Source organism: Oryctolagus cuniculus, chromosome 1 (assembly GCF_051225735.1).
Source record: "Oryctolagus cuniculus isolate XC-2025 breed Fujian yellow rabbit chromosome 1, ASM5122573v1, whole genome shotgun sequence".
Taxonomy (NCBI): domain Eukaryota; kingdom Metazoa; phylum Chordata; class Mammalia; order Lagomorpha; family Leporidae; genus Oryctolagus; species Oryctolagus cuniculus.
In genome coordinates, this window is record NC_142867.1 from 54867672 (window position 1) to 54894689 (window position 27018).

The 27018-nt window shown below is 46.3% G+C and overlaps 1 protein-coding gene across 3 annotated transcripts in view; it reads left to right on the top strand.

Moving 5' to 3' along the window:
• GALNT18 (polypeptide N-acetylgalactosaminyltransferase 18) overlaps positions 1-27018 on the top strand; it is a 353053-nt gene that overhangs the window by 251652 nt on the left and 74383 nt on the right. The window contains exons 6-7 of one of the 3 annotated variants that reach the window (XM_089328724.1): positions 1615-1729; positions 3216-3444. In XM_089328724.1, coding sequence (XP_089184850.1) covers positions 1615-1729; positions 3216-3290 — 190 coding nt within the window. In that variant the 3' untranslated portion in view covers positions 3291-3444. Of the gene's footprint in view, positions 1-1614; positions 1730-2754; positions 2989-3215; positions 3445-27018 lie in introns of those variants that run through there. The other 2 variants (XM_089328721.1, XM_008266222.5) reach the window with 2 other exon arrangements.

The following is a 27018-nucleotide window of genomic DNA, read 5'->3' on the forward strand; positions in this document are numbered from 1 at the left end:
CCCCGATGCCAGGCTCTGCCAGAGAAGCCTCCTGCATCAGCAAACCCTCCCCCTCCAAATACCTTGCAAACCCTCCCTTTCTCCTGAAGGAGTTCCCAGTTTCGAAGACAGGTGCATTTGCATGTGGTTGACTGACACTGGCCTCCTGCAGAGGAGCCTTCATGTTCCTTTTTCTGTATCTCCCCTGCCCAAGTCCTCCCGCCACGGCTCATGAAGCACTCAGCACGGGCTAGAAATGGTGGCGACGTGCAGCAGGCAATTCAGAGGCATTTGCGTAAGCAGCGGAGAAGCAGCCCCAGGCGCTCACGCTGATTCACCCAACCACCCTGAATCTCTCTCTGCGAAGTCCTGCTCGGGGTGACTGCCCTGAGCTCAGGGACCTGATGTTAGTAAAATGGTGCCATCTTATCTATGCCCCTGACGCCATCTTAGGCTCCCCCCCGCATCGCCACCTTTGCAGTAAGCTTGGATCCTAAGCACGATGGCCCAACCACAGGTGTCAGCCCCACCCACACCCTAATGGGATTCTCTGCTCCTACTTCCATGCACCACCCCCAACAAAGGTATAATTGGACCTGCTTCCCTTACAAAGTGCTCTCTTCTTTGCCCCTTCCCTCCCACCTGTCGGATTCTGCCCCCCCCCCCCTTCCCTTACTCCTGTGTTTGATGTGTTTTGTGGCGGCCTTACACCTGAGATCACAGCCCCACCATGGGAGGAAATGCCTTCCAGCTCCTGGCCTGTGAGCCTTTGCCGAGCAGTTCAGCCTAAGACCCCTGATAAACACACTGGTCTCCCTAAGTCCTGCCTGTTCCTTGTCTGCCCTGGTGTCCCACGGGCACCTTAAGGTCAGTTTCCCAGTAGGGACCGCCTCTTCCTTTTGCCACTGGCTGCTTCTCTGAAACCCTGTATGGGTGAGTGGTCCCCAACTCTGTCACCCAGGCCAGGAAGCCAGCTGGTGTTCAGGTTCCTCTGGGTCTCTCCAACACAACCGCTTGCCCCTTTGGTCTCCCCATTCCTCACCTGGATCCAGCATCAAGTTTCCCAGCCAGGTCCCTCAGGCCCCACCCAACCCCTGCCAGTCATGCCATGTAGATCTGCTCATACCACTGCCCTGCCTAAAATTCCTCACGGACACGCTTTGCCTGCAGACCCAACCCCCGTGATTCTCCATGCTGTCCAGAGCCCTTTACAGCCTGGCCACAGCTACTCTTTCCAAGCAGATCTAGGTTGACCAGCAGAGCCCAGCTGTGGAATGGTGGGAAAGTTGGTGTGGGCAGACAGAGATGTGCAGTGCAGAGGTCAGAGGTCAGAGCAACTGGAGATGCAGCCAACCTAGAGTGACTGGTTGAGCACCACTTCTCTGAGCTAATGCACTTGCAAATGCCACCAAGACTGACAGCTGCTCCCAGGACAGGCACTATCTGCCTACTGCCTGCTGGGTGAGGGTGGACCCAGGAGACCACTGGGAGAATGAGGCCCACATGGCTGTGGCAGTGGGAGGTGAGAAAGCACCAGGTCTCCCTGGGAGGAAAGTGTCAGTGCTGTTATACCTCGGGCGGCCCCACGAGACAGCCCCTGTGCTCACTGCTGGGCCATCTCCCTACCCCCTGCAGGAGCCCTGCCCTCATTGGCTGCTTCATCGTGGACCGCCAGTACTTCCAGGAGATCGGCCTGCTGGACGAGGGCATGGAGGTGTACGGAGGCGAGAATGTGGAGCTCGGGATCAGGGTGAGTGAGGGTTCTCACCCCCAGGGTGTGGCTCAGCTCCCACTGCGAGGACTGAGCCTGGAGATGGAGAAATGGGGCTCAAGGTTGAAGGTCATGACTGAAAGTCCAGTCCCTAATCCTGGTCCACGTGTGTGAGTGCAGCCAAGAGGACAGGGGGAGGGGAGCACAGGGCCAAGCCTTGTGAATTTTCAGGAAGAAGAGGACTGGGGTTAGGGACGTGGCAGAGTTGAGACGCCAGCTCAGAGGAGTAGCTTCTTTGTTAGAATCAAACACAGACCATTGAGGTGAGCGGAGGTGTGGTCCTGGAAGAGAGACAGCATTGAGGGGTCCCGGATGAGAGTCAGCCTTGGCATCGCTTCTTGGAGTTCTTCATTCAGATGCTCCCAGAACTTCCCCAAAGTCTTTATCAAGGAGTCCCCACAGCAAAACACAGCCAGGCTCCGTGTCGGTCTCTGACCCCCCTCATACTGGCCAGACCCAGAGGCTCATCGCTGCCTCACACCACCTTCCTGAAATAGCCGCCAGCCTGCCCCCCATAGAGGGTTCTTTGTAACTGTCAGCTCATGGTGCATGTCCGTGAGTGGCACTGTTTTGTTCCTCATCCCACTCAAGAATCTCCTAGGCTCTTAGGCTTTGTCCCCTTGGTCTATGGAAAGGTAGACCCAGGATGGCCCCACGCCTCCTGTCTGAGGGGGGTATTAGGTCGGCAGGTGTTTGGCAGGAATGTGATGGTGGCTCCAGGGAAGGATCTTGTCCTCCAGGGCGAGCCACCCCATGTCCAAGGAGTGTCTCTGATACATGCAGTGTCTGAGCCATGATGCTTCCCGGGGGTAGTCCCCGCTGGCTTCTCCGATGGGCGTCTTGACGCAGCCTGACAGGGCCACAGCCACATGCCAACCTCCGGGGCTTGTGGCAGTCATCTGCGGTGTTCCTGCCCACTGCCGGCCTGCTCCCAGTCCCATGCGGACCTCCCCTAGCACCTGGCTGCTCCCCCGCTGATATCACCCGCACCCCTCTGGCCTTAGTGTCTGCACCTGCTGTCTCCAGTTCCTGACTCCCAGCCCGGATCCACACACCGTTCCTTGCCTCCTACCTCCTCTGACCTCTCACTGCAAGGGGCAGGCAGCTGGCCCTGGACAGCCCTTCCCCCTACCCTGAAAAGCCTGGACGTCTACAATGAGCATCTCACAACACCTCTGACGACCTCCTCGGCATCCGTGGGCCTGACTTGTCCCCAGACTTAACACGAGGGCTTTGCAGACTGGCAGCAGAATGGCTTGTCTGAAGCTCAGCTTAGAAAACGCTTCCAGACACCTGTATTCACTGGAACTCTGAGAAATTGCTTTGGAGGCAGTCACAATGCGCCGGCTTATCAGGGAGCTAATGTATTCATAGAGGACAGCGCCCGCATAATCACCCCCATTTCTTCGGCTCTCCCCGTCCCGGCCGTTTATTCACCATTTGCGTCCTCACCATCTCATTTCAGTGCTGCTCCTGGATAAATGCTTGCCCCCAACAGAATATCTTTCACCAGGAGCTGCTGCTGTCAGGAATTGGCTGAGCAGGCAGCACCGCCTCCGGTCACCCGTGTTCTCTGGATAAAAATGTCTGGGAATGGAGAAGGGAATTAGATTTGTGAACTCTGCTTCCAACATGTGTGTGAGTCAATCACCGAGTGTGGAGATGTCTGGCTTTCCTTCCTTAAATTATAAAGCTATTCTGGAGTATGGGTCTGAGTGAGGCCCACAAATGCATGTTAGAATATCTTCAGGTGGTTCGTGTTCAGGGTTTAAAATACAGTATATGATGTGGTCTAGCTTTTTTTTCCCCTTCCTCTCCATCTCTTTCCTCCCACTTGACAGAGATGAAGCATCACTGGAGTTGAAGGAAGGATGGCTTTTAAAGTGGGGGCCCAGCAACACACCATCTGGCAGCACTGAGCCTGCAAGAGAAAGACTGGTTCATCTGAATCCCAGTTCCCCCTTTAAGGGTTGCAGAACTGCTTATCATCTCCAAAACAGACCTTCTCATTCCTCTGCGTTTCATGAATGAACCTCTCAGTGCCTCTGTGTTCTCATCTCTTATCTGCCCTAATCACTGCTCCTGCCGGCTCATGAGCCCCTGTGGGAGACATTGCTGTTCCCATCTCACTTACCCAGGGCAGCTTATTCACAGTCTTTAAGTATCTGAAACATAGAAATAGAGTTGTTTGTACAATCAAGGAACGCATGCTCTGCATCAGGGGTCATTACAAGTCCATACAACACCCTAAAAATTAGTTGTATTACGATACTCCTCCTTCTTTTGTTCAGATCAGGAAACTGAAATTAAGAGCATACGTACATTCTTAAGGTCATACAGCATGTAAGACATTCAACCCAGGGCTGACATCTGGCTTAGTGGATTAAGCTGCTGCCTGCAACGCCAGTATCCATGGGCATGAGTTTCGTGTCCTGGCTGCTCCACTTCCAATCCTGCTCCCTGCCAATGTGCCTGGGAAAGCAGGAGAAGATGGCTCAGGTGCCTGGGCCCCTGCACCCATGTGGGAGACCCAGAAGAAGCTCCTGGCTCCTAGCTTCCTCCTGGCCTAGCCTCGGTCATTGCAGCCATTTGGGGAGTAAACCAGAAGATGGAAGATCTCACTCTCTGTCTCTCCATCTCTCTCCTCTCTCTATAACTCTGCATTTCAAATAAATCTTTTTTTAAGAGAGATTCAACCCAAGATCTCCATGAATCAAAGTACTAGATAGATATATCATGGTGTTCTAGGGGGAAAAGTCTGTTGAGCACCCCCCAGAAAGATGTTATAACGTGCATGTGGTACTTTCCTTCTCCTTACTGACAGTCACGTCCCTGAGTCCCCTTTTAAAGGCTTACTCTTGTTTTGCACCCGGTTGCTTTTTTCTTTGTTCTTATTGTCCCGATCACTAAGTTCATAACACAGTGGTAAAAGGGAAGGAGCTGCTATGACCGATCAGAATGAAATGAGTGAGAACTAGGAGCCAACAAACACTGACTAGAAACCAGAAAGAATGTCTATCTCATGATGACTTAAGTTCTAGCACACATAAGAGCATGCTCAGGAGCTGGCAAGCAATTGAGAAACTGCTCTAGACTATGATAAGTTGGATTGAATCCCCCCCCCCACACACACACAGCAATTTCTTGAAATCCTAACCTCCTGTATCTGTGAATGTGATTTTATTTGGAAATAGGGTCTTTGCAGATGTGATCAGTTTAAAATGAGGGCATACTGGATTAAGGTTGGCTGTAATCCAACAGGACTGCTGTCCTTATAAGAAGAAGCAAATTGACAGACACACAAGGAAGACTGAGGCAAAGTTGGGACTGCCGAAGCCATGAGTCAAGGAAAATCCAGATCTACAAGTAGTTGGATGAAGCAAGGAAGGATCCTTCGCGAGCAGCTTTGGGAGGGACGGGGCCCTGCCAACACTGTGATTTCAAACACTCTGGTCTCTGGAACTGTGAGAGAGTACATTTCTGTCAGCTTAGCCATCAAGTCTGTGGTGCTTTGTTGTAAGAGTCCACAGAAACTAACGCAGAGCCTAGCAACTCAGTGCAAGGAGGAACCCAGAGAGAGGCTGCGTCCGTTACCTTGGAAGAAGTGGGTGACGGTGAAGCTTACATTCTCTCCCTTCGTAGAGTGGGCTCGCCTCACCTCCCAGAAAGCCTTGCTTTCTCTGTGTAAAGTGTCCACCCTCTCTGGAGAGCAGACCCGGTTAACCAGACCACAAAACCTCCCACAGCAGAAACCAAGGAATATGAGTTCTCAGTTTTTAAAAACATCACAAAATCGTCCAGGGAAAAAGAAAGCACCAAGGGGAAACCCCAGCAAAGTCGGTGGGAAGCCAGATTTGATCCACAAAGTCTGCAAGTGTCCAGTGTGTCAGAGACAGCCTAGGGAGGTGAATAGTACACTTAAATAGATGAAAGAACAGAATGAAAGTATGAATGAGAAGCAGGGGGCTATTAAATGATCAATCATATCAGTATGAACACAGAACTTCCAACATGAAAAATATAAAAATGAAATTAAAATCTCAGTTGATAGATGGAATAGCTACATGGGCATTATTAAAAGGACAAAATTAATAAACTGAAAAATAGATCCAAAGTAATTATTCAGAATTAGCTCAGAAAAACTGAGAAAAGGGTTTTTTTAAAAAAAAAAAAAAAACAAGTTTGAGAGACTGTAGGATTGAGAGAGGGAGTATGATATCTTACAAATCCAAATGGAGATGACAAAAAAGAGAGAGTTAGGCAAAAGCAATGTTTGAATAGCTAATGACTTAAGATTTTTCCAAACCAATAGAAGATAACAATCCTCAGATTCCAGAAGCCAGTCCATCCAGAGCAGGAAGAATCCAAAGCTGTCCACACTTAGACATTCCATGGTGGGACTGCAGGATACCAAAGACAAGGGGGAGGTCTTGTAGCAGTCAAAAACAAAACAAAACAAAACAGGCTGCCTGAACATTAGTGAGACCTAGAATGACAGCAGACTGCTGGATGGTGATAGCAAGAGCCGGGACACTGTGAAACACTACATTCGGGGTGCTGAGAGATGATTTTCTACCTGTATAAGTATTCACCATAATATATTTTCAACTCTTGGGCAAAAGAAAGTCTTTAGACACACAAAAACTGAAAAATTTTGCCACTAACCAATCCTCATTAAAATAAATTATAAATGATTTGCTTCAGGAATAAGGAAAATGATCCCATAAAGAAATCTGAGATAAGAAGATACTAATTAGCTCAAAAAGTCATTAAGTATAGGACTGAAGTTAAGTAAATATTGATGGTAAATGACACAAGACTAAAGTCCTGTGGGCTATTGAAACTACAATGTGTGATGGCTGTGGGGGTGATTCAAATGAAGGTGTTCTAAACGCCTTTATAGTTAATGAGTAGTAGAAGGATTCTGGTTGACTTCAGATTTAGTAATTTAAGTACTTTGTTGAAATTTCTAGGAAAGTCTTGAATTTCATAGATACATAAAGTATAATTTTCAAAGTAGTTGAGGAAAAATAAAATATAGAAACTCTAAACAAGAGGGAAATAGAAATACAGAACAAGTTGTACAAAGAGAAAACATATAATAAGATGGTGCCAGTCAATCCAGATGTGCCAGTAAATACGTAAATTTGCATGATCTAAGTTAATATGATTTTAGACTAGATGGAAAGTTTTTGAAAAGAGCTGTACACTATTTATAAGGATATGTCCCAGGACTAGGAGGCCAGCCCACATGGTGGCACAGTGTGTTAAGCCGCTGCCTACAATGCCAGAATCCTATATGAGCATGGTGTGAGTCCCAGCTGATCCATTTCCAATCCAGCTCCCTGGGAAAGCAGTGGAGGATGGTCCAAACGCTTGGGCCTCTGCACTCATGTGGGAGACCCAGATGGAGTGCCACGATCCTGGCTTTGATCTGGCCAAGCCATGGCCGTTGTGGCCATTATGGGGAGTTAACAGATGGAAGATCTCTCTCTCTCTCTCTCTCTCTCTCTCTGCCTCTCCCTCTTTCTCTATAACTGTATAACTATTTCAAATAAATCTCTTTTTTTGAAGAAACATGTACAAAATACAAGAGGTTAAAATACAATACCAAGAGATTAAATTAGAAAAGGATGGAAAAATCATGATGCATAGATTCCAATCAAAACAAAATTCTTGTAGTTTTATTACTTTTAGAAAAGAAAATTATTACAACATGTTATGGTATAAGGAGTTCTACAAAATGATAAATGTGTAATTCATCAGGAATATATAACAATTAAAAACTTTTGCACACCTAATTTATATAAAATACAAATTGGCAGAATTATAACGAGACTTTGACAACTCTATCAACATAGTACAAAATTTTATTAAATGTCCGCAAGTAATTGATAGACCATTACAATTAAGAGTTTGAATCTAGCAGGCAAATCTAGAACATGACATCTTATAACTGCTACAAATCCTTTTTTCTTCTCCAGCAATCCCTGGAATAATTATTTTTTTTTTTTTTTTTTTTTTTTTTTTTTTTTTTTTTTTTTTTTGACAGGCAGAGTGGACAGTGAGAGAGAGAGACAGAGAGAAAGGTCTTCCTTTTGCCGTTGGTTCACCCTCCAATGGCCGCCGCTGCAGCCGGCGCACCGCGCTGATCCTGGCAGGAGCCAGGAGCCAGGTGCTTTTCCTGGTCTCCCATGGGGTGCAGGGCCCAAGCACCTGGGCCATCCTCCACTGCACTCCCTGGCCATAGCAGAGAGCTGGCCTGGAAGAGGGGCGACCGGGACAGAATCCGGCGCCCCAACCGGGACTAGAACCCGGTGTGCCGGCGCCGCAAGGTGGAGGATTAGCCTATTGAGCCACGGCGCCGGCCTCCCTGGAATAATTATGAAAGCTGACCATATCTGTGGTCTAAGCCAGGATTCAACAAATTTCAAGGAGTTAGCCTCACATGAACATGGTTTCTGACTCTAACATAAGCAAGTTAGAAATCCACAACCACAAATTACAGACAAAAGCCACATTGTTGGAAATTGTGAGACATAGTTCTAAAGAACTCATAGATCAAAGAAAAATTATACTGGAAATTTGAAAATATTTTAAACTGAAAAATGACAAATATGCTATCTATTGTATTATGTGAAACACAACTGAACATCTAAAGAGACTTGTATAATGTCCATTCCTAGATTTGATTGAGTTGAGCTGTTTGGAATGTTTCTCAGAGAAGAAAGTCTACCACACAGGACCTTCTGTGGGGCACTAGGCTGTGTCATCGACTGCTTCTCTAGGTGGAGAAACTTTACTCACTTGGGGTTTCTTATTGGCAATTTAGATTCCTGTCCTGAAACGTTCATTATCATCTGCTTTCTAAAAAAAAAGAAAAGATTTATTTATTTATTTATTTGAAAGCCAGAGTTACAGAAAGATAAGGAAAGAGAGAGAGAGAGATCCTTCATCTGATGGTTCACTCCCCAGATGGCAGCAATGGCCAGGGCTGGACTAGGCCAAAGCCAGGAGCCAGGAGCTCAATCTGGTCTCCGACATGGATAGTAGGGGCCCGAACACTCAGGCTATCCTCCACTGCTTTTCCCAGGCCATTATCAGGGAGGTGTATCGGAACTGGAGCAGTGAGTACACGAACTGGTGCCCATATGGGATGCCAGCATCACAGGTGGCAGCCTCACCTACCATGCCACAACACCAGCCCCCCCGTTTGCTTCTTTAGAATAGACCCTGCTATTATGGTGACTTTTTTTTCTTTCTTTTTTGCTCTTTAAAAAATTACTTTATTTTTACTATATTCCATAAGAGTTTCATGCCTTTTTATTAGCATGTAATAATTGTGTACCTTTATGGGGTACAGCATGATGTTTCAACACACTTCCTTCAGTCCTGATCAAGTAACATGGTTGGCATTTCCACCTCCTTATCATTTCTTTATGTTTGGAGCCTTCAAGCTCTTTCCTTCTACTTCTTTATAAAAGACATAATAGTCTATTGAGTGCTCGTCCCCCTACTATTCTATGGACACTGGAACTTATTCCTTCTGCCTGTGCTTTGCTAATCATTATGCAGCTTCCATCAACACCCCCTACCCAAACTGTAATACTCACTATTCTACACTCAGATCAACTGGTTTTTTTTTTTTTCAAGCTTATTCTTATGAGAGAGAGCATGTGTTACTAATCTTTCTGTATCTGTTTACTCACTTAATATAGTGCCCTCCAGTTCCATCCATTTTGCTGTGAGTGTAGGACTCCATTCTTCTTTGTGACTGAAGAGTATTCCACTGTGCAGATGAGGGTACTTCAAAAAGTTCCTAGAAAAACAGAATTAAAAGTATATGTTGAAATTTTGAAATTGATCCATGATTGTTCATAGTATACATTTTCCATGAACTTGTTGAAAACCCCTTATTTATGCCACATTTTCTTTGTTTTTTCATCTGTCAGTAGACACTTAGGTGGATTCCATATCTTGGCTGTGCTGAATAGCGGATCTCTGCCTTTATTTGCTATTCCCCAGCGCCCACCGTGCCCATTTTAGTGCTGCTTCTTAGACTCATTGTCAGGTCCGACTGGGACTAGAACCCCTCACTGTGAATGATTCTGCCGCTTTTCCCCACGTCCTTGTCCCTTGCCCCTCTGTGTGTTTCTCCACATTGATGGACAACATCAAAGACGAGAGGAAGTCGAGCTGACTGGCTCCACTTTGTGGTCTTCAGGGCAGCAAGAACTGACTCAGAGTTCTCCTTATCTACATATCTTATTGAATAGCTTAATAAACCAGAAGTTGAGATTGCTCGATACCTTGGACAGTGGCTTTGTTCTAAATCCAAGACGTTTTTCTGTTGTCTTTTTTACCAGTTTTCATTCCCTCTCAAATCTTCTCTGTCAGCCATGAAGAGCCTAATACCTGGACATGCCCAAGAATATGCCAATCACCGTTCCACAGGGCGTGTGGCATGATAAAGCAAGGAAGCTGTGGGTACAGTAGAAGGAGTAGACTTCACTAATTGCATGGTCACCAGGTACCCAAAACTCCCCTAGGTCCCTGGACTGCATTCGTCTATATCAACAAAATGACAGTGGCAGTGTCCTCCATCTGCATGTCAGAACTTTTTCCTCCCACTATCCTATTTAATGCGCACAATAAAGTGTAACAAGCAAGCTAGGGATTATTACCCTAATAGTGTTGTGTGATTAAAAGTGTTTATGTTAGCCCCCAAATTAATTCATTCTTATGCTTTATTATCTAACTATCATTATTTTAACAATAATGATAACAAAAAGAAACCAATTTAACTACCTCATAAAGTAAAAAGTACTCTATATAGCACATATGACCATATCTCTTATACATGTCCAGATAGATAGATAGATAGATCCTAATATACTCTTACACATTTTATTTAGGGCCTTATCTTTAAAAAGAATGCTTTAATTTATCTATATTATAGTCTTGATGCAAATAACACTCAAGAATGTATATTGTGAGAAAAGTAAACTGACTCAGGCTGACTTAAAAACAAAAGGAATTGATTTGAAGGCCATTGGATAGCTCAAGGAATTAACAAGAAGCCCATAGAAGCAGATTGGGAAAACAAGCAACGTCCAAAAGAGGTTAAGCAGCGGGAATGGCAACCAAAGCTATATGGTAGGAGAGCTTGTTTAGGATACTATCCCTGACCCCACAGTGGGGCTGAGCATCACTGCTTGGGTCTAGGTGACATCCGTCAAGATGCAAAGTCCTGAGTGAGGGTATACAGTCAGCTCAACTTGAAGTTATATGCATATGCCTTAGTCCAGGGGACAAGTCACAGGTGGCTCCTATCAGATTCCTGTAGTAGTTCTAAGAATTATGTGACAGGTTCCTTCGATCAGGAGGCAGATTTAGAACCTGGGTTCAACTATTACTAAAATATGTAATAGGTATCTAGGGTATTGTTTTCCATAGTGCAAACATTTTATCATATATGGGATTTGTAAAATCCTTTTTATTGCAAACAATTAAAAATACATGCAAAAATAGAGTAAGCCCCCTTGCATCCATCACATGCTTTCATCATTATCAGCTCATGGGCAGTGTGGTTTTTTATCTCTGCTCCTACTCAGGTCTCCCCCAGTTCATGTTATTTTGAAGCATACCCCCAGACATTGTATCATTTCATTAAAATATATTTCCCTGTGAATCCAACATAGCTGAAGACTTAAAAAAGACATGACCACAATATTGTTTTCAGTCCTAAAATGTTGAAAAGAATCCCATACCATCAAATATTCCATGAGTGTTCAAATTTTGCTAATCCTGTTGTCATTTTTCATTTCAATTTGCTTTACAATTTGCATGAATCAAGATTCAGTTGGTTAGTATGTCTGTCAAGTCTATATTGGTATGTTTGTATAAAATAAAGATTTGTTTATTTATTTGAAAGGCAGAGTGAGAGAGAGGGAGAGATCGATCTTCTATCCACTGGTTTACTCAAATAGCTGCAAAGTCTACGCAGAATCCAGGAGCCTGGAACTCCATCCAGGTCTCCCACATAGGTGGCAGCAGCCCAAGCACTTGGGACGTCTTCCTCTGCTTTCCCATGCACATTAACAGGGAGCTGGGTGGGAAGTGGAGCACCTAGGACTTGAACTGGAGCACATATGGGGTGCTGGTGTTGCAGGCAGCAATTTAACCCACTGTGCCACAATAGTGGCCCCCCAAAGTCTCTATTAATTTACTGAATCTCTCTCCCTCCCTCCCTCCTCCTTTTCCCCTCCCCCTCTCTCCATCTCCTTTTCTTTTTCCTTTTGTCATTTATTTTTAAAGAAATCAGATCACTTTCCCTGCATATTATACTGATTGCATTTTCCGTTTATACTTAACATGTCCTACTTCGATAAGATGTCCTTCTTCTAACCTGGTAGTTAGATCTATCGATTTAGGTTCAATTTTGTAGCAAGACTCCCCAGACAATATTTGTGTATTTCCATCTCAAGGCACATAATGTCTCCTTGTCTCCTCATCTTTGATGCCAGCAGCCATTGCTGTTTATTGCCTTGATTCAGTCATTCTTTACGAGTTGCAGAGTGGTGATATTTTAGTTTTATTTTTCCTTCCTTATTTATTAACTGGAATAACTTTTATAAACAGACATTTGTTGCACTCCATTCTTTGGTTGCCCAGAAGAACAGCAAAGTGCTTTTGGAAAAGTCAAGATAAATAGTTCTTTCTAACTCAGTTTCCTTTACCATCCTCCAAAGAGGGTCAATTGGTTTTTTTAAATTATTGTTATGAACATAAGGATTTAAATATATTTGATTAATTTTAATTCATTACATTTATTTTTCTAATTGACTTGCAGGTTTTCCACCTCTGCCCACTGGGAGCCCATGGACATAGGTTTCTGAGTCCCTTTGACTCCCTAAGGGTTAAGGCATGGTATGTAAATCCCCGCTCTGGGCAATGAGGGTCTGTAATGCTACTGAGTTGGTCTGCACTCAGCAGTGAGAGCTAGAAATTGCTATTATTATTGTAGCGATAAAATGCTTGAGGCATCCAGGATGATCTTTCTGATTCAAATTGAGAGCAACTAGGATTTTACTTAACCTCATCAATCCTAACTTCTGAATGTATTTCCTTCCTCCCGTGCCAAAAATTCTAGTTCTTAATGACACCAACATAATTACTTGTTTATTTTATTCCCCAGGATGCACACAACTGTTTCAAAATCCTAATAGCAACATTACCACCAACAAAATGCTAACTAGACACAGTTTAATATTTTTTTTACTTGTCTTTTTTGGTTTTAGGTTATATCTCCCTAGAGATATACTATCAAATTACTCTGATTTAAAGTTGTCTAGAATTGCTCCTCTCTGTGTGGATATCCTGCCAACCTCATAAAAAGTTTCATTTGTTTCATTTTGCTTTTGGTTTTATATTTAACTTTTTATAATTATATAAACATTTATGTAATTCCGAAGTCAAATCTACAAAATAAGGCACATTCAGAAAAATCTACCTCCTAACACTTTCCTCTGAATCCTGTTTACTCCACTACCTCTAGCGTGAATATTTATTTGTTTGTTTGTTGTACTTTATGCTTTTAAAATGTAAGGAAATGTGCCTGTGTACTCACAGTTTTTTACATCAATGGCAGTATGCTACGTACGTTTTTACCACCTTGTTTTTTCACTGTATTCATCCTGAAGTTCATTCTGTGATAGTATGTAGAAATAGTCCCTGTTCCTTTTTTACAGTTGTATAGTACTCAGATGCACGAACATTTCCTCGATTATTCTACCAGTTTCCCTTTAAGGGCTTAGTGTCCTCGTGCAGACTTGCGCATTGTTTAATCGTGTTTTTCCTGATGATCTTTTAGCTTCCTAGAAAAGGAATTATGGGGTCAAAGGATACCTGCATGTGCAGCTTTGCTGGCTATCAGCAGTGTCCCTGGAGGGTTACTGTGGGACATCACCAGCAACTGTGACGGAGCCTGTTTCTCCGCAGCTATGGCAACAAAGCCTGTTGTCGAATATTTGGGATTTTGCCAATCTGACCAATGAGAAATGGCTTTCAGGGTAGATTTAATTTGCATTTCTCTTATTAAGAACTAGGTTGAAAAGCTTTTCCTGTGATTAAGGCCATTTGCATTTCTTTTTTCTGTTGATATCTTTGGCCCACTTTCCTATAGGCTGTTCATCCTCTATTTTTAGAATCTCTTTACTTGGGTAGTACTTTGACTAACATAAATTGCAAATATTTTCTCCCACTTTTTTGCTTGTCTTTTGATAATGCTTCTGGTGTTTTTTCCAAGCAAAAGCTGCTTTTTATGCTTAAATGCTATGTGTGTGTGTGCACGCACATACACATATCTATATATATATGTAAATGTATATATGCATATATATATATATTTAAATGTGTGTGTGTGTGTATATATACACACACACACACACACAAAGTCTTTTTCTTGCTTGCTTCCAGATTCCAGTTATAGAAAATCTGATTCACTGTCCTAAGGTAGAGAAATTCACCTGTTTTCTTCTGACATTTGCATGAATATATATTTATATTATATATATATATATATATATATATATATATAGTATTTTAAACTCTGATTGGCTCAGACTTGATCGTGGTGTCTGTGAGGAAGGGCTGCTGCCCTGTTCTAAGTGGCTGTTCAGTCACCCTGCCACCTGTCTCAGCCCCCTTCCTGTGCCTGTAGCAGAACGTCTGAGCCCAGGAACTGACAAGGAGAGCCTGGTTTATTTAGGCTCGTGGTTCTGGAGGCTGGGAAGTCCCAGAGCCCAGTGCCAGCATCTTCTGGGCTCCTGGTGAGGACCTCCTGCTGCCCAACACCATGGAGGGGGAATGGAAGTGCAGGCAGGGGTGGTGTGGAGCAAAACATGAGGGGTGGCCTCAGTCTGTGACAACCTGTTCTTATGGGAACCGATCCAGCCCCAACATCTGCAAGGATTAACCCAGTCTTGTGAGAGTGCCACTAATCCCTTCATGAGGGCTCCCCAGGCACCTCTTAAAATTACTGCCACCTCAACACGATTACGTGAGGATTCAGATTTCAGCATGAGCTTTAGAGGAGACAAGCTGAACATGAACCGTGGCACCTTCTATTTCAGTAACATCTCTTTTCCTTGCTGGTTTGCAATACTACCGTTACCAAACACTAAATTACATTTGGGTCTGTTCTGGCTATTCTGTTCTGGTTCCATCGATCTATTCATGTACTGATATCACACAATTTCAGTGATGTAGGCTTTATATTATGTTTGGAAGTCCATGGGGTAGATTGAACCTTGCAGAGTATATCCAGTGGGGTAAGGCCTTGCACACAAAGAAGGGGAAGATGTGTGAAAGACACAGATACCATTTTCCCTCTTCTTCCCTGGCTAGATTTGAAAATACTTGGTGTTAGGATGTATAGCTACTTAATTTTCATAATGATGCTTTGAATCCAGTATGTGCTCAATGAGCAGGTCTTGAATTTAAATGTCAAATGTAAGAAAATGCAGTGTCTATGTCTCAGAAGGCCAGAGCTATAAGCAGTAGGTGGAAACTGTAAGGGATGTGGGTATCAATTCAGTACAGATACTCCTTGACTTACAATGAGATTATGGTAAACCAATTGTACTATAAAGTATTACAAACCAAAAATACATTTTATACATCTAACCTACTGAACATGATAGGTTGGCGACACAGCCTGCTGTAGAGGATCAGTGATTACTCTTGGGGTCGCACGGCTGACTGGGAGCTGGGGGAAGAGCAGGAGGCATTCTAGGGAGTCGGGGTGGCAGCTGCAGGTGGATAACTGAGAAGGAGCACAGCTGCCACTCAACTCAAAATTGGGAGCCGGAGATCTGTAACGGGTCATCCACAGACAAGCTGGGACAGCCAATGCGGGGAAGGCTGGGGGTGGTAACTCATGACAGCCTTGGGTGGGCTGTCAGCTCAGTCTGCTTGTTTAGCACCTCCACCAGTGACTTAAGTGAAAGGCAAAACATGCACTTACGGCTCACCTGAACATTCGGACACTTCCTGGGTTCCCAGCCTTGGCATGCCAGGGTCTGAAACATCTAGCCTTTGGTTTAGTGACCTGAACCCTGGGACAACAGAAGAAGGTGGCTGCTCTGTGAAAGCATCAGAATTGGCAGCAGCTTTGCTGATGATCTGAAGTCGGCACTTGGCCACCAGTTCTGAACAAGAGGATAATAACATGAGTAATAATAAGAGGAAGAACTTCCATTTGTTATATGCTATGTGCCTTTATCACTTTGTGTATGTTATCTCAGTTATTTATTATTAAATTGTATTTGTTTCTTTGGGAGGCAGAGGAACAGAGAGAGAGTGTTTGCATTCACTGGTTCCCTCCCCAAATGTCCCAAATGGTCCAGGAACACCCAGGTTAAAGCTGGGAGCCAGGAATGCAATCCAGGTCTCCTAGGTACTTGAGCCATCACTTCTGCCTCCCGGGGGCTGCACTGCAGGAAACTTGAGTCAACAGCCAGAGCTGGGAATGGAACCCAGATATTCTGATAGTCATTAATTTTTAAATGAGCCTTGTAAGGTCTCTGTTGTTACCTCAGTTTTGTAATTTAGGAAGCTGGAGGAAAGTGGTTTAAATAACTTGTACCTATGATCACTCAAGATTACAACCAGCCCCACTGGTTTCAAGGCTCACCTCCGTCATTGTGTGTTCCTTTAGCACTTATGCCGGAGCTCGGAACCATTTGACTTCAGGAGCTGGGTGCAGCCAGCATTGTTTGGAAAGTACTCCATCCCAATTCAGTGCATGATGGTTCAATCCAAATCCACATGAGGGCTGGGGTCTTGATCAGACAACCCACCTCACCATCTTGATCAGAGGTCATGGGGACTTGGCAACTGGAGGGGGGTCACTGGGTCAAGAGCAGAGCCAAAGGATGGGCGTTTGGCATAGCCATTAAGTTTCTGCGTGGGATGCCGTTCCCTGTATTGAAGCACCTGGTTTGAGTCCCAGCTCCTCCACTGCCGATCCAGCTTCCCTATGGTGCACACCCTGGGAGGCAGCAGGTGATGATCTAAGCCTTGGTCCCTGCCACCCATGTTGGGGACCTGCACTGAGTTTCAGGCTCCTGACGTCAGCCTTGCCCAGCACTAGCCTTTGTGGTCATTTGGGGAGTGAACCAGAGGGTGAAAGATCTCTGTCTTTCTTTCTCTCTCTGCCTTTCAGGCAAATAAATATTTCTTTAAAAGAACTGAGCCAAAAGCCTGAATGCAGAGTCAGGAGTTCGATTAAGGAGTTGCCAACAGAGAGCAGCCAGAGCGGAGAACGTCAGATATGTGGGGCCAGAGAACCAGAGACAGAGAGGAGGAGGAGAAGGCCAAGGAGGGGCCCTCGCGACTGCCTAGAATGGGCCTCACCATTACTTGAGATTTTAAGAAAAGACCTATAAGGTCAAGGGCCTGGAGGCTTTGTTGAGATTGTCAGTGCAGGAAGTCCAGGCAGGTGGGTCAGTGTGTACACATGACAGACTGACCGTATGGCTCTCTCCCGAGGCCTGGGACTTGGAGGCCTGAGTCATTGTCACTCACTGCCAGTGACACAGCCGTTGTTAACTGGCCACAGGGATGTTCATTAAAAACACTGGATGCCACAGTTTCAACCAGGCCTTAGCCCCACACAGCTAGAGAAAGAAGGGATGTGGGGGCCGGCATTCCCTCCCAGCAGAGAAGATCTCAGGACACCCACAGATACAACGACTCGCAGAAAAGCTGCAAGCAGATTCTCTTGGCTTCCCAGCCCCGGAGACAGAACATTCAACACCTTAAATTGGATTGGAGTCTCAGTGGCTTCTAAATGTTACAGTTGGCCCACACCAGCTGGAGCTGGAGCTTAGAATAACCTGAGATCTTGGAATAACACATCCCAGGGTGTGTGCATATGTGTGTGGGTGTGTGGGGTGAGTGGTGGCCACGAGCCCTGCCACTGCCTTCTATCATTTGGTTGCAAATTGGAATCTCTTTGGCATTGTCCTTCAGCTGATACGATGGTGAGAAGCCTACAGAAAGCTGAGAGCTGTTCAGTGGAATAAGTGTTAATCTGTGTGGTCTTCTGAGGCCATGAATTTAAAACAACACCAAACACAGACTTCAAGCGTGTGGGCCTTTGTACTTCCCAAGTGACACAAAGCTTCAGCTAACACTCTGTCCCCATGTTCCCTTAGCAATGCACCGAATTTCAGTGACAGTTGGAGGCTAAGACCTAGCTTTCCCTAATGATTTTTTTTAAATTGCATTTATTTTTATTCATTTGAAAGGGGGTGGCATGTAGAGAGAGGTAGAGATATTCAATCCACTGGTGTAGTCCCACATTCCCATAACAGCTGGGGCTTGGCAGGATAAAGCCAAGAGCTTGAAACTCCATATGGGTGTCCCATGTGAGTGGCAGGGACTCAAGTACTTGAGCCATCCCCTGCTACTTCCAAGAGCATGCGTTAGGAAGCTGGATTGGAAATGGAGCCAGGACTCGAGTCTAGGCACTCCAGTACAAGCTGTGGGTATCCTAAGCCAAACACTTTACTGCTGCCCTAATGTCTGCCCCTCCTGGGAAACTTTGATAATAGAAATAGCATTCATTTATACAGTGAATATTTGTCACACTGCAGGTGACATGCACTTGGCATTAAGTTGATGAGAAAGGTAATATCCTGATCCTGACTTCAACAGGAAGCCAGAAGTACATAAATAAATAATAAAGATAAAAAAGAAAGCCTGGAGGTGGGATAATGGCATCAGGTGCCTTCTGTGTGTCCATTGAAGATAAGAGGAAGAGCCCAGTGTGCATAGAAGTTTGGACTAAAAGGAGAAAAGATTGGAGAATTGAGCATGGGCATAGGAGGTGGGGGTGGGGCAGGGTGGTGCCCACAGTTATACAGTGGATCAGCTGGGAAGGTAGGAACTGGGTGGGCAGAAAATCACAGATGTCAGTGGAAGACAATAACCCAGCCCACATGAATACTAATGATAATATCTATCATTTATCGACCATGTATATTTTGTGCTTGGTGTATTTATTTAATAACTATCTATGAAGCATCTACTGTTTTAGACACTGTGCCAAGCGCTGGGTTTGCAGTGATGGGCAGGGTAACTTGGGTCTGCCCTCAGAGCTTATATTCCCATGAGGTTCATGCTGTGTGGCACTTGTTCCTCCTAAGAAGAATCACTGGGGTGGGATCGCAATCCCAGCCCTGAGGCTTAGAGGAGCTGAGTGACTAAGGCAGACCCCACAGGAACAAGGGATGGGGTCTGCCTGTGATGGGAATGCCAGTGGGGAGGGGCACCTGATGAGAAGCCCTAGGAGGGGACAGTTGCAGATTTCCAAGGGCTAAGGAGGGAGCAGATGGAGAGTGATAGGAGGTGGGGAGATTTGGGATTTTCTTTGACCAGGAAGGGAGGAGGGATTCCTTGAAGACAGATGATCTAGTGCCTGCTTGTAGGTGGAGGCCACGTGCCAGAGCCCTGGGAGAGCACAGACTTACCTCGAGAGAGTGGTTCAAATCTTATTTCCTCCTGGGTGGCCAGCCATACCCCTGGATAGCCCTGTGGTCCTGGAATGTGTGCCCTTAGCTCTGGTCTCTTGGGACCTGTGGGGCCTGAAGTTCCCAGGGCCTCTGAGGTCTGAGCAGCGGGTCTCTAGGAGGCCAAAGCCTCTGGATTCGGGGTGTTCCCTGGCTTGTGACCTCCCTGCATAAGGGCATCTGGCGCCCCAAGCAGCCAGCCCAGAAGCAGTTCTGCTGTGCCCAGCGGCTCTGAGAAGGCATTGCGAAGCACCAAACAAAGCTTTCTTGACCACAGAGCGCATTCCCCCCTCACTCACCAGCCAAGGGGTCACTCCACAATTACAGACCAGCAGCTGAACAGACGCGGTTTAACAGTACGTTGTAAAAGTTTTACAGTTAGTGAAGATAAGTGCAAAATTAATCCCTAAAGAACAAAGCAATTAAAACAGGACATAAGGCCGCTGTTAGCGAGGAGTGGGGAGGAGCAGGAGAGGGGGAGCACATGTCACTCTAGGAGGCCCTCCTCGCACTTGGGTGTGTTAGACTGTGTTCACCGAAGGAGCTGTAGAACAGACTGATCGGTGCACCAGAGCTGTACCACCTGAGAATAGGGTTAGAGTCAATCTCAAGGAAATTCTTACCTTCCTATGAAGTTGGACCGAGCGGGAACAGCTGGAAAGGCAGTTGCTGGGATAGTTACCGAGCTTGTGTTACAGACTGTGCGTTCGGTAATAGTAATGTAGCAGAGGTTCATCTCCTGATTCGGGGGCAAAAAGCCAAAGCCAAAGCCAAAAACCCTGGGAGCCAGCAGCCCCCAGGAGACATTCATGCCCTCTCCTTTCTGTTTCAACTTCCTGTTTCTCTTTAACTGAGTCAGCCTGTCGGTTTGTATCAGAAGCTAGAAGGTAGCTTTCTTGCCACCATTACATGGTAGTCTGATTTTTCGGGAAGGAGCCACCAAACAAGGCCAGATGTCTTTGGTCATTCCACTTACCACTTGATATGTGCATTGTTTGCAGCTCCTTCCATTGACATTATATTTTTAAAGATTATTTATTTGTAAGACAGAGTTACAGAGAGAGAGTGGGAGAGACAGAAAGGTCTTCCATCCACTGGCTCACTCCCCAAATGGACACAACAGTGTGACCTAGGCCAATGCAAAGCCAGGAGCCACGAGCTTCTTCCTGGTCTCCCACGTGAGTACAAGGGCCCAAGCACTTGTGCCATCTTCCACTGCTTCCGCAGGCTATCAGCAGGGAGCTGGATGGGAAGAGGAGCAGCCGGGACATGAACCAGTGCCCATATGAAATTCCTGCTCTGCAGGCGGAGGCTTAATCTACTATGCCATCGTGGTGGCCCCTCCATTGACATTATCTGCTGAGTGTCTTCCATACAAGAGGTACTGTGCTTGACACTTGCGTGTGATGTGGCCTCTTCCTTTCAGACTCAGTGGCCTGATGGAGCAGACAGTTGGAAACAGGGAACAAACAGCAGATGGATAGTTACAACTCGCTGTAAGTGCTGTGTTAGTCAACTCAGGCTGCCATAACAAAATATTCACAGGCTGGATGGTTCAACCAACAGAGATTCACTTTCTTACTCTTCTCGAAGCTGGAAGTCCGGATCAGGGTGCCAGCATGATGGCAATTGGTGAGAGCTCTGCTTCTGGCTTGCAGATGACTGCCTTCTCACCATGTCCTCACGTGGTAGAGAGACATCCCTGGTGTTTCTTCCTCTTACAGTGGCACCAATTCTATCAAATCCGGGCTCGGCTTTACAACCTCGTGTAACTTAAATCACCTCTTTAGAGGCCCTCTTTCCAGTGCAGTCACATGGGGAGTTAGAGCTTCACATATGAATGGGGGGGTGGGGATAATTTAGTCCGTGGAAAGTGCTATCGTGGGGGAAGAAAAGTACAAGAAGGTAATGGATGTTGTATGTTTTATTTAAGTGACAAAATTCCCATAACCTGCAACAGGACCCAGCACATAGTAAAGTGCTCAGTGACTAAGTGTTGGGTTGAATTAGAACAGAGAAGGGACCTGATCTGATGTACAATTTTAAAAACTGGATGGGAGGGTGACAGGGTTGAAGCAGAGAGCCTCTTAGGAGGCTCTGGATGGAGGTAGCCACACACAGCCCTTGGCGAGTGGGACCAGGATGCTGGTTGTGCACATGGAGAGAACTGAGTAAACCCCAGGAGGTAGACTGACTGCATTTGCTGACGCATTGGCTGTGGGGGGGGAGGAAGAGGACGTAATTACACATGGATTACAGGTTTCAGTCTTGGCTGAGTGAGGGGAAGGCGTAGGGACGGTCGGGAGGCAGGGAAGGAAATCAGGAACTTAGTTTTGGACAAGATAAGCTGAGATGCCTGAGAGCCAGGCAAGCGAGGAGCCAGTAGGCAGCCGCATCTATAAATCTCCCCTGGCAGGAACGTGCTCTTTCCTCCCGCCCTGCAGCATGGGATAGTGACAGTAAATCTTTTCATCAGTGGAATCTTGCGGTGGTCATCATTATAGCCAATACTTAGTGGGCTCTGAACACTGCCCAGGAGTTGAAATAAAGCCTCAGCATGGGTCACAACTGTTTTTGGAAATTACCATTTTTGTCTCCATCTCACAGACAAGGAAACTGGATCTTAGAAAACCAAATTCATTTCCTAAAGTCACCGATCCAGCAAACGGGAAATGTAGGAAATGTGGAAGGTTGCACCCAGAGCCTGTGCTGTCAGCCACAGTGACCTCCCTTCTCTCCAGAGGCAGGCTCTTGGGTCCACTTCCAACCCCGCCTGTGGATTATCATGGGATCTAGAGGGATCTGGGCCCTCTGTTTGCTTCCCTGGGAAACAATGGGGTTGATCCACCAGGCCCCCTCCAGCTGTGCTCTGTGGCACTGCTGATCTCTTTTGTAAACCCTGTTTTTAAAGCAAGTTTGATGTAGGTGCTTTTCAGAGGTGACAGCGGTGATGGTGTGCAAGCTGACAATTCGTTTTGATATGTATGCAAAGGGCAGGTCTCTTTAAGAGAAGATCCAGACAGCAGCTTTCATAATCTGCATTTAAATCGAGTCAGAGGCAAGCTCTGTAGAACAAATGTCATTTCTGAGTGAGAGAATGTTCAGCATGTCAGCTTCATTTTTATCATCTGAATGAGAACCTCGAGGGTCCCGCTGAGCCAAGCGTGGGAGTGATGTTTGGACCAGACACATGGCTTCCCCTGACACCTGCTCCAGGCTCTGCCACACTGCCTTCCACCTACTCTCGTCTCAGTGACATGTCGGTCACCTGGCATCCAACAGCCCCTGCTGAGCAGGTGGTTTTTGGTTGCCCTGGATTTTGGAAACGGACCCCCACCACCCCAGCGAATAATGGCAATATTCTTTGGACACTGGCTCCAAGAATCATCCTTTAGGCCACTTTTAGGGGGACATCTGGTATAGATATACCATTTGCATTTGATTGGGACTTACTAACAAGCCATTTGTATGTGTGGGATTTGTTTCTGATTAGATTAAGTTTCAGCGAGAGCAGAAAGAAACAGCCACTGATTAAAGACGTAAAAACGGAAACACTTTAAATGAGTAAGTGATCTTCATATAGCAAAGTATAAATTAAACATAGTCCAGGAGACCCGCTTTGAGTAACAGCTGGGTAGGGCACATGAGGAGAAAGCACAGCCACGGAGAGGGACTTCACTCCGAACACAGGGAGAAAATGCATGGCCCCAGCTACCTGAGAAAACCGTTTTGTCATCTCAGTGACCACATGTTTGCAAAGATCCTCCTGGGGTTTCCTTCCCTGAACTCCGATGGCCCCGTCTTTACAGGCAGGGCACTGGGGCCAGGAAAGCTGGCTCCCCTCTATGTGATGGGCTGGCTTGCTGAGGGGGTGCCTTTGATGCTGACCCTCTGACTTGTCCCCGAGTTTCCTGTGGGAAAGCAGCTGTTTCAGGAAATATCAAGTCTCTTTTACATTTTCCTTCTTGCAAAGCCTCCAGCCATCCCAGGCCTGCTGCTCTGCCTCTGGGATTGTGCCAGAGGACCCCTCCTGCTGCTCTCCGATGGCTGTGCAGGGTCCCCTTCAGACAACGGAACTGCATCAGTTGTTTCCTGGGGCCCAGATGTACAGATGCCTCCAGGGACGCTTGCAAGAAGAAGCATCATTTTTTCCAAGGAGGAATTCTGTCCAGAGGACTCAGCAGAAATGTTCATTGCAAGAAGAGGGCTTGGGAGACTGTAGCTCCAGGGCACATTTTTAAAAAGATTTATTTATTTATTTATTTGAAAGTCAAGAATTTTATATAGAGAGAGACAGAGAGATCTTCCATCCACTGGTTCACTCTCCAAGTGGCCACAGTGGCCAGGACTGATCCAAGCTGAAACCAGGAACCAGGAGCTTCACCTGGGTCTTCCACATTATGGGCAGGGACCCAAACACTTGGGCCAGCTTCCACTGCTTTTTCCAGGCCAATAACAGGGAGCTGGATTGGAAGTGGAGCAGCCAGAACTAGAACTGGTGCTTGTATGGGATGCTGGTGCTGCAAGTGGCTGCTTCACCCACTGTGCCAGAACACTAGCCCCCTAGTGGGGTATTTTCCTACTAAGGGCTAATGGAAGAACAAGCATCATCAAATTTTAAACATGTTTCCTTACATTTACAAATGACTCTATCTGCCCTTTGGTGCCTGGGAGAGAACCATGCCAGGTGTGTGGAGGCCCAACTCTTGATGTATCTTCCATGCAATAAACATGTACTGAGCCCCTGTCCTGTGCCAGACCCTGAGTCTCTGCTGGAGGTTCCTTACTGAGGGCAAGTTAGGCATCAGTCCTTTCTGTGTGTGCTCTTGTGGGTCTCCAGACAGGAGCCAAGCTCCACCCCAGTGGCACCCAGAGGAGATTGCAGATTAAACTGTGGTGAGAGAGCATTTGCTGTCCATCAGATGGGCCTACATTAAAAAGTTGGACAATGTCCGATGTTGATGAGGATGTGAATCGATGTGTGTTTCATCTGTGCTGCTGGGAGCGTAACTTGTGATACGCAGTTTAGAAGAGTTTCACTTTGCACGGGGAAGTTGAATATGTGTCTAACCCTATGCTCTGAATATTTTACTGTGTGGTAACTTCATGGAGCAATGGCCACACTTGGGCCCCAGGAGAATGTACCAAGGAGCACCATTCGTGATACTGGAATGCAGACATACACTGCTGTGTGTCTGTGCAATGGAATGCTGTAGTGGGAAAGAAATGATTTCAGGAAGCAGGCAGCATGGTTCTGTTTGGGTCAGACTACACAATGGGTACTTCAGGTTGGTGGCTTGGAAGTCATTCACAAAATTCAGGTCAATGGAATACCTTTGGGTGTTAAAGGGAACGTAGGTTTCCTGGAGATGGCCAAAGCTCTGATTCTGAGTGGAATGGTAGGTGAACAGTTGATGCTTGCATTGTGTCTTTAAACTACACAGCATTTCCCTCACACATGCGTGGACACACACACACGGTCATCGCACAAACTGTGGAAGTAGAAGCGCAGGTGATACAGGAATGCATGGCAGAGGCAGCCAAGGAGAGTAGAATTGGGAAAGCACAGGAGTGCATGTCTGGTGGGAGAGCAGAAATTCCAGGGAAGGGAGTGGCTGTGGGTGGGGGACAGAAACCCAAGAACCTGGTATGCTTTAAGAGCTGAGGACCCCGGTGTGCAGGGTGAGAGATGACGCTGCAGGGAGTGAGGACTTGGCAGTGACATTAAGGATGGGACCTTCACCTGGAGGCTAAGGGTTGCAAGTGTGGGATTGATCCGTGTTTTGGAGGAGGCTGTCTCCATGTTCATGTTGTCTCTGCCCCACACCTTTGACCCTCCCTGGCTTGCTGATGGCCCCTGACTTTTGTGTTAGCCCTGTCCAGGTTCAACCTTGCTGTGTCCCTTCTCATTCCCATGCAGGGTCAGGACTAGGGTGACATGAGTGAGTTGCCTATGGTGCAAAATTGAAGGGCAAGGACCCCCTGGGAGTGAGTGCCCTGCTAGGCCCTATTCTGTATCTGTGTTTGCTCACATCTCTGAGCTGATGACCACTTTTTAGTCCTCTACCAACTCTCTCCCAGCCTCAGCCTCACCCCACAATTGCCTCGTCTTCCTCCCATAGCCTGCCTGGTGTTGGCTCTCCTTTTTCATCTCAGCATTTCACAGCCAGACTAGGTGAGGTGGCTCTACCTAAAAAGATAATTAACTGCATGAGCCAAGGAGTCAGGATACATGAGTGGTACAAATCCTGTGTTCCACAAGCCTGGAGGAACTGGGCCAAGCTGGCTTTGGATGGGTGGTAAGTAGGAAGGAGGCTTTCTGGGCTAAGAAGCAGTGGGAATGGCCAAGAGCCAGAACTCACTGAAAGTCACGGGAGGTAAAAGCCGGAAAAGATTTGGGATGTTATCTTGTGTAAGGCTCAGGTGCTACCAGCCCCCACGTCCTGCCCATGGTAAACAGCGCTGATAGTTATAACAAGCTTTTTCATTGAGCCCAGAGAGATCTTCAGAATCCTTCTCAGCACAGTGCTGCAGCAGGATATTTACAAGTGGAGGGATTTATCACAGGGGTGTAAACTCATTCGCTATTCCTGTCGTGGACTGGAGTGATCATGAGTCTTTGAGTAGGTGAGACGATCAAATTCTATCTTCTTATCTTATGTCTGGTGTCTCCCTGTTTTAACCCAATTTCAAGTTTATCAGTTGTGTCTCAAATACTGGGGATCATTAGCAGTCCTGAAAACCAAACTCCAACTCAGAGAATGTGAAACATGAAGGGATCTGAGACATCACTGAGGACAGTCCCTCATCTGGCTGCTGGGGACACCGAGGCTTGGGAGGAGCTTTGTTCGCACAAGACATGACCCCGACTATGTGCGTAGGGCCCCCTATCCTGGGAAGGGAAAGAGAACTGACCCTCCCTGAGGAACTGCTGCTTGTTTGTTTTTGCTGTTGGGAACCTATCTTTTAAAAATCCCAGGGTTCTTACCAACAAAACCACAACCAACATCCAAAGACAGGTCCAGTGAAAGGCTGATATGTGACAAAGCTGGGAGTCAAGCCCTCTCCTCCAGTCCCTCAGAGTCATGTGTTTCTTCGTGGTTTCAGGTGGATGCTTCTAGCCTTTCAAGACAGGGCAGCAGGATGGGCCTTCTGGGAGGACTGGTGGTGACTGCGACTTTGCTCTGCCCTGGGAGACCATGGCTTATGATCTGCTTCAGGTCCCTGGTCGCATGTGGGGGCAGATCCAGCAGCCCACGTAGGCTCATCCAACATTTGCAAGGCTGTGGACTTTCTCTACAGCAAGTTCATGGTTCCACAAGATGAGGCTGCCTGCCAACATCCATGCCCATTTGATGGCTTCCTGGGTTTTCTTACATTCATTTAAGCTCTGCAGCTATAATAACTCTCTTTGGTTACAGCAGTATGCACGCAAATGTCGAAGCTTTGCTGAAAAAACCACTTGGGTTTTGAAGGAAGTCATTGTGTTCAGTAAAATCTGCCCACATTTTATGTTTATGGCCTTTATTAGAGCATCCAGCTGAGCCAGTTAAAACCAAGTCTGTATAGTCAGGGTGAGCTCAGGACTCTCAGATTCCTGGATTCGCTCATTCAAATAATAGTTATTGAATCTGTACTAAGTGGCAGGTGCTGATACATGCAGTGGGAAACATGCAGACATGATTCTTGTTC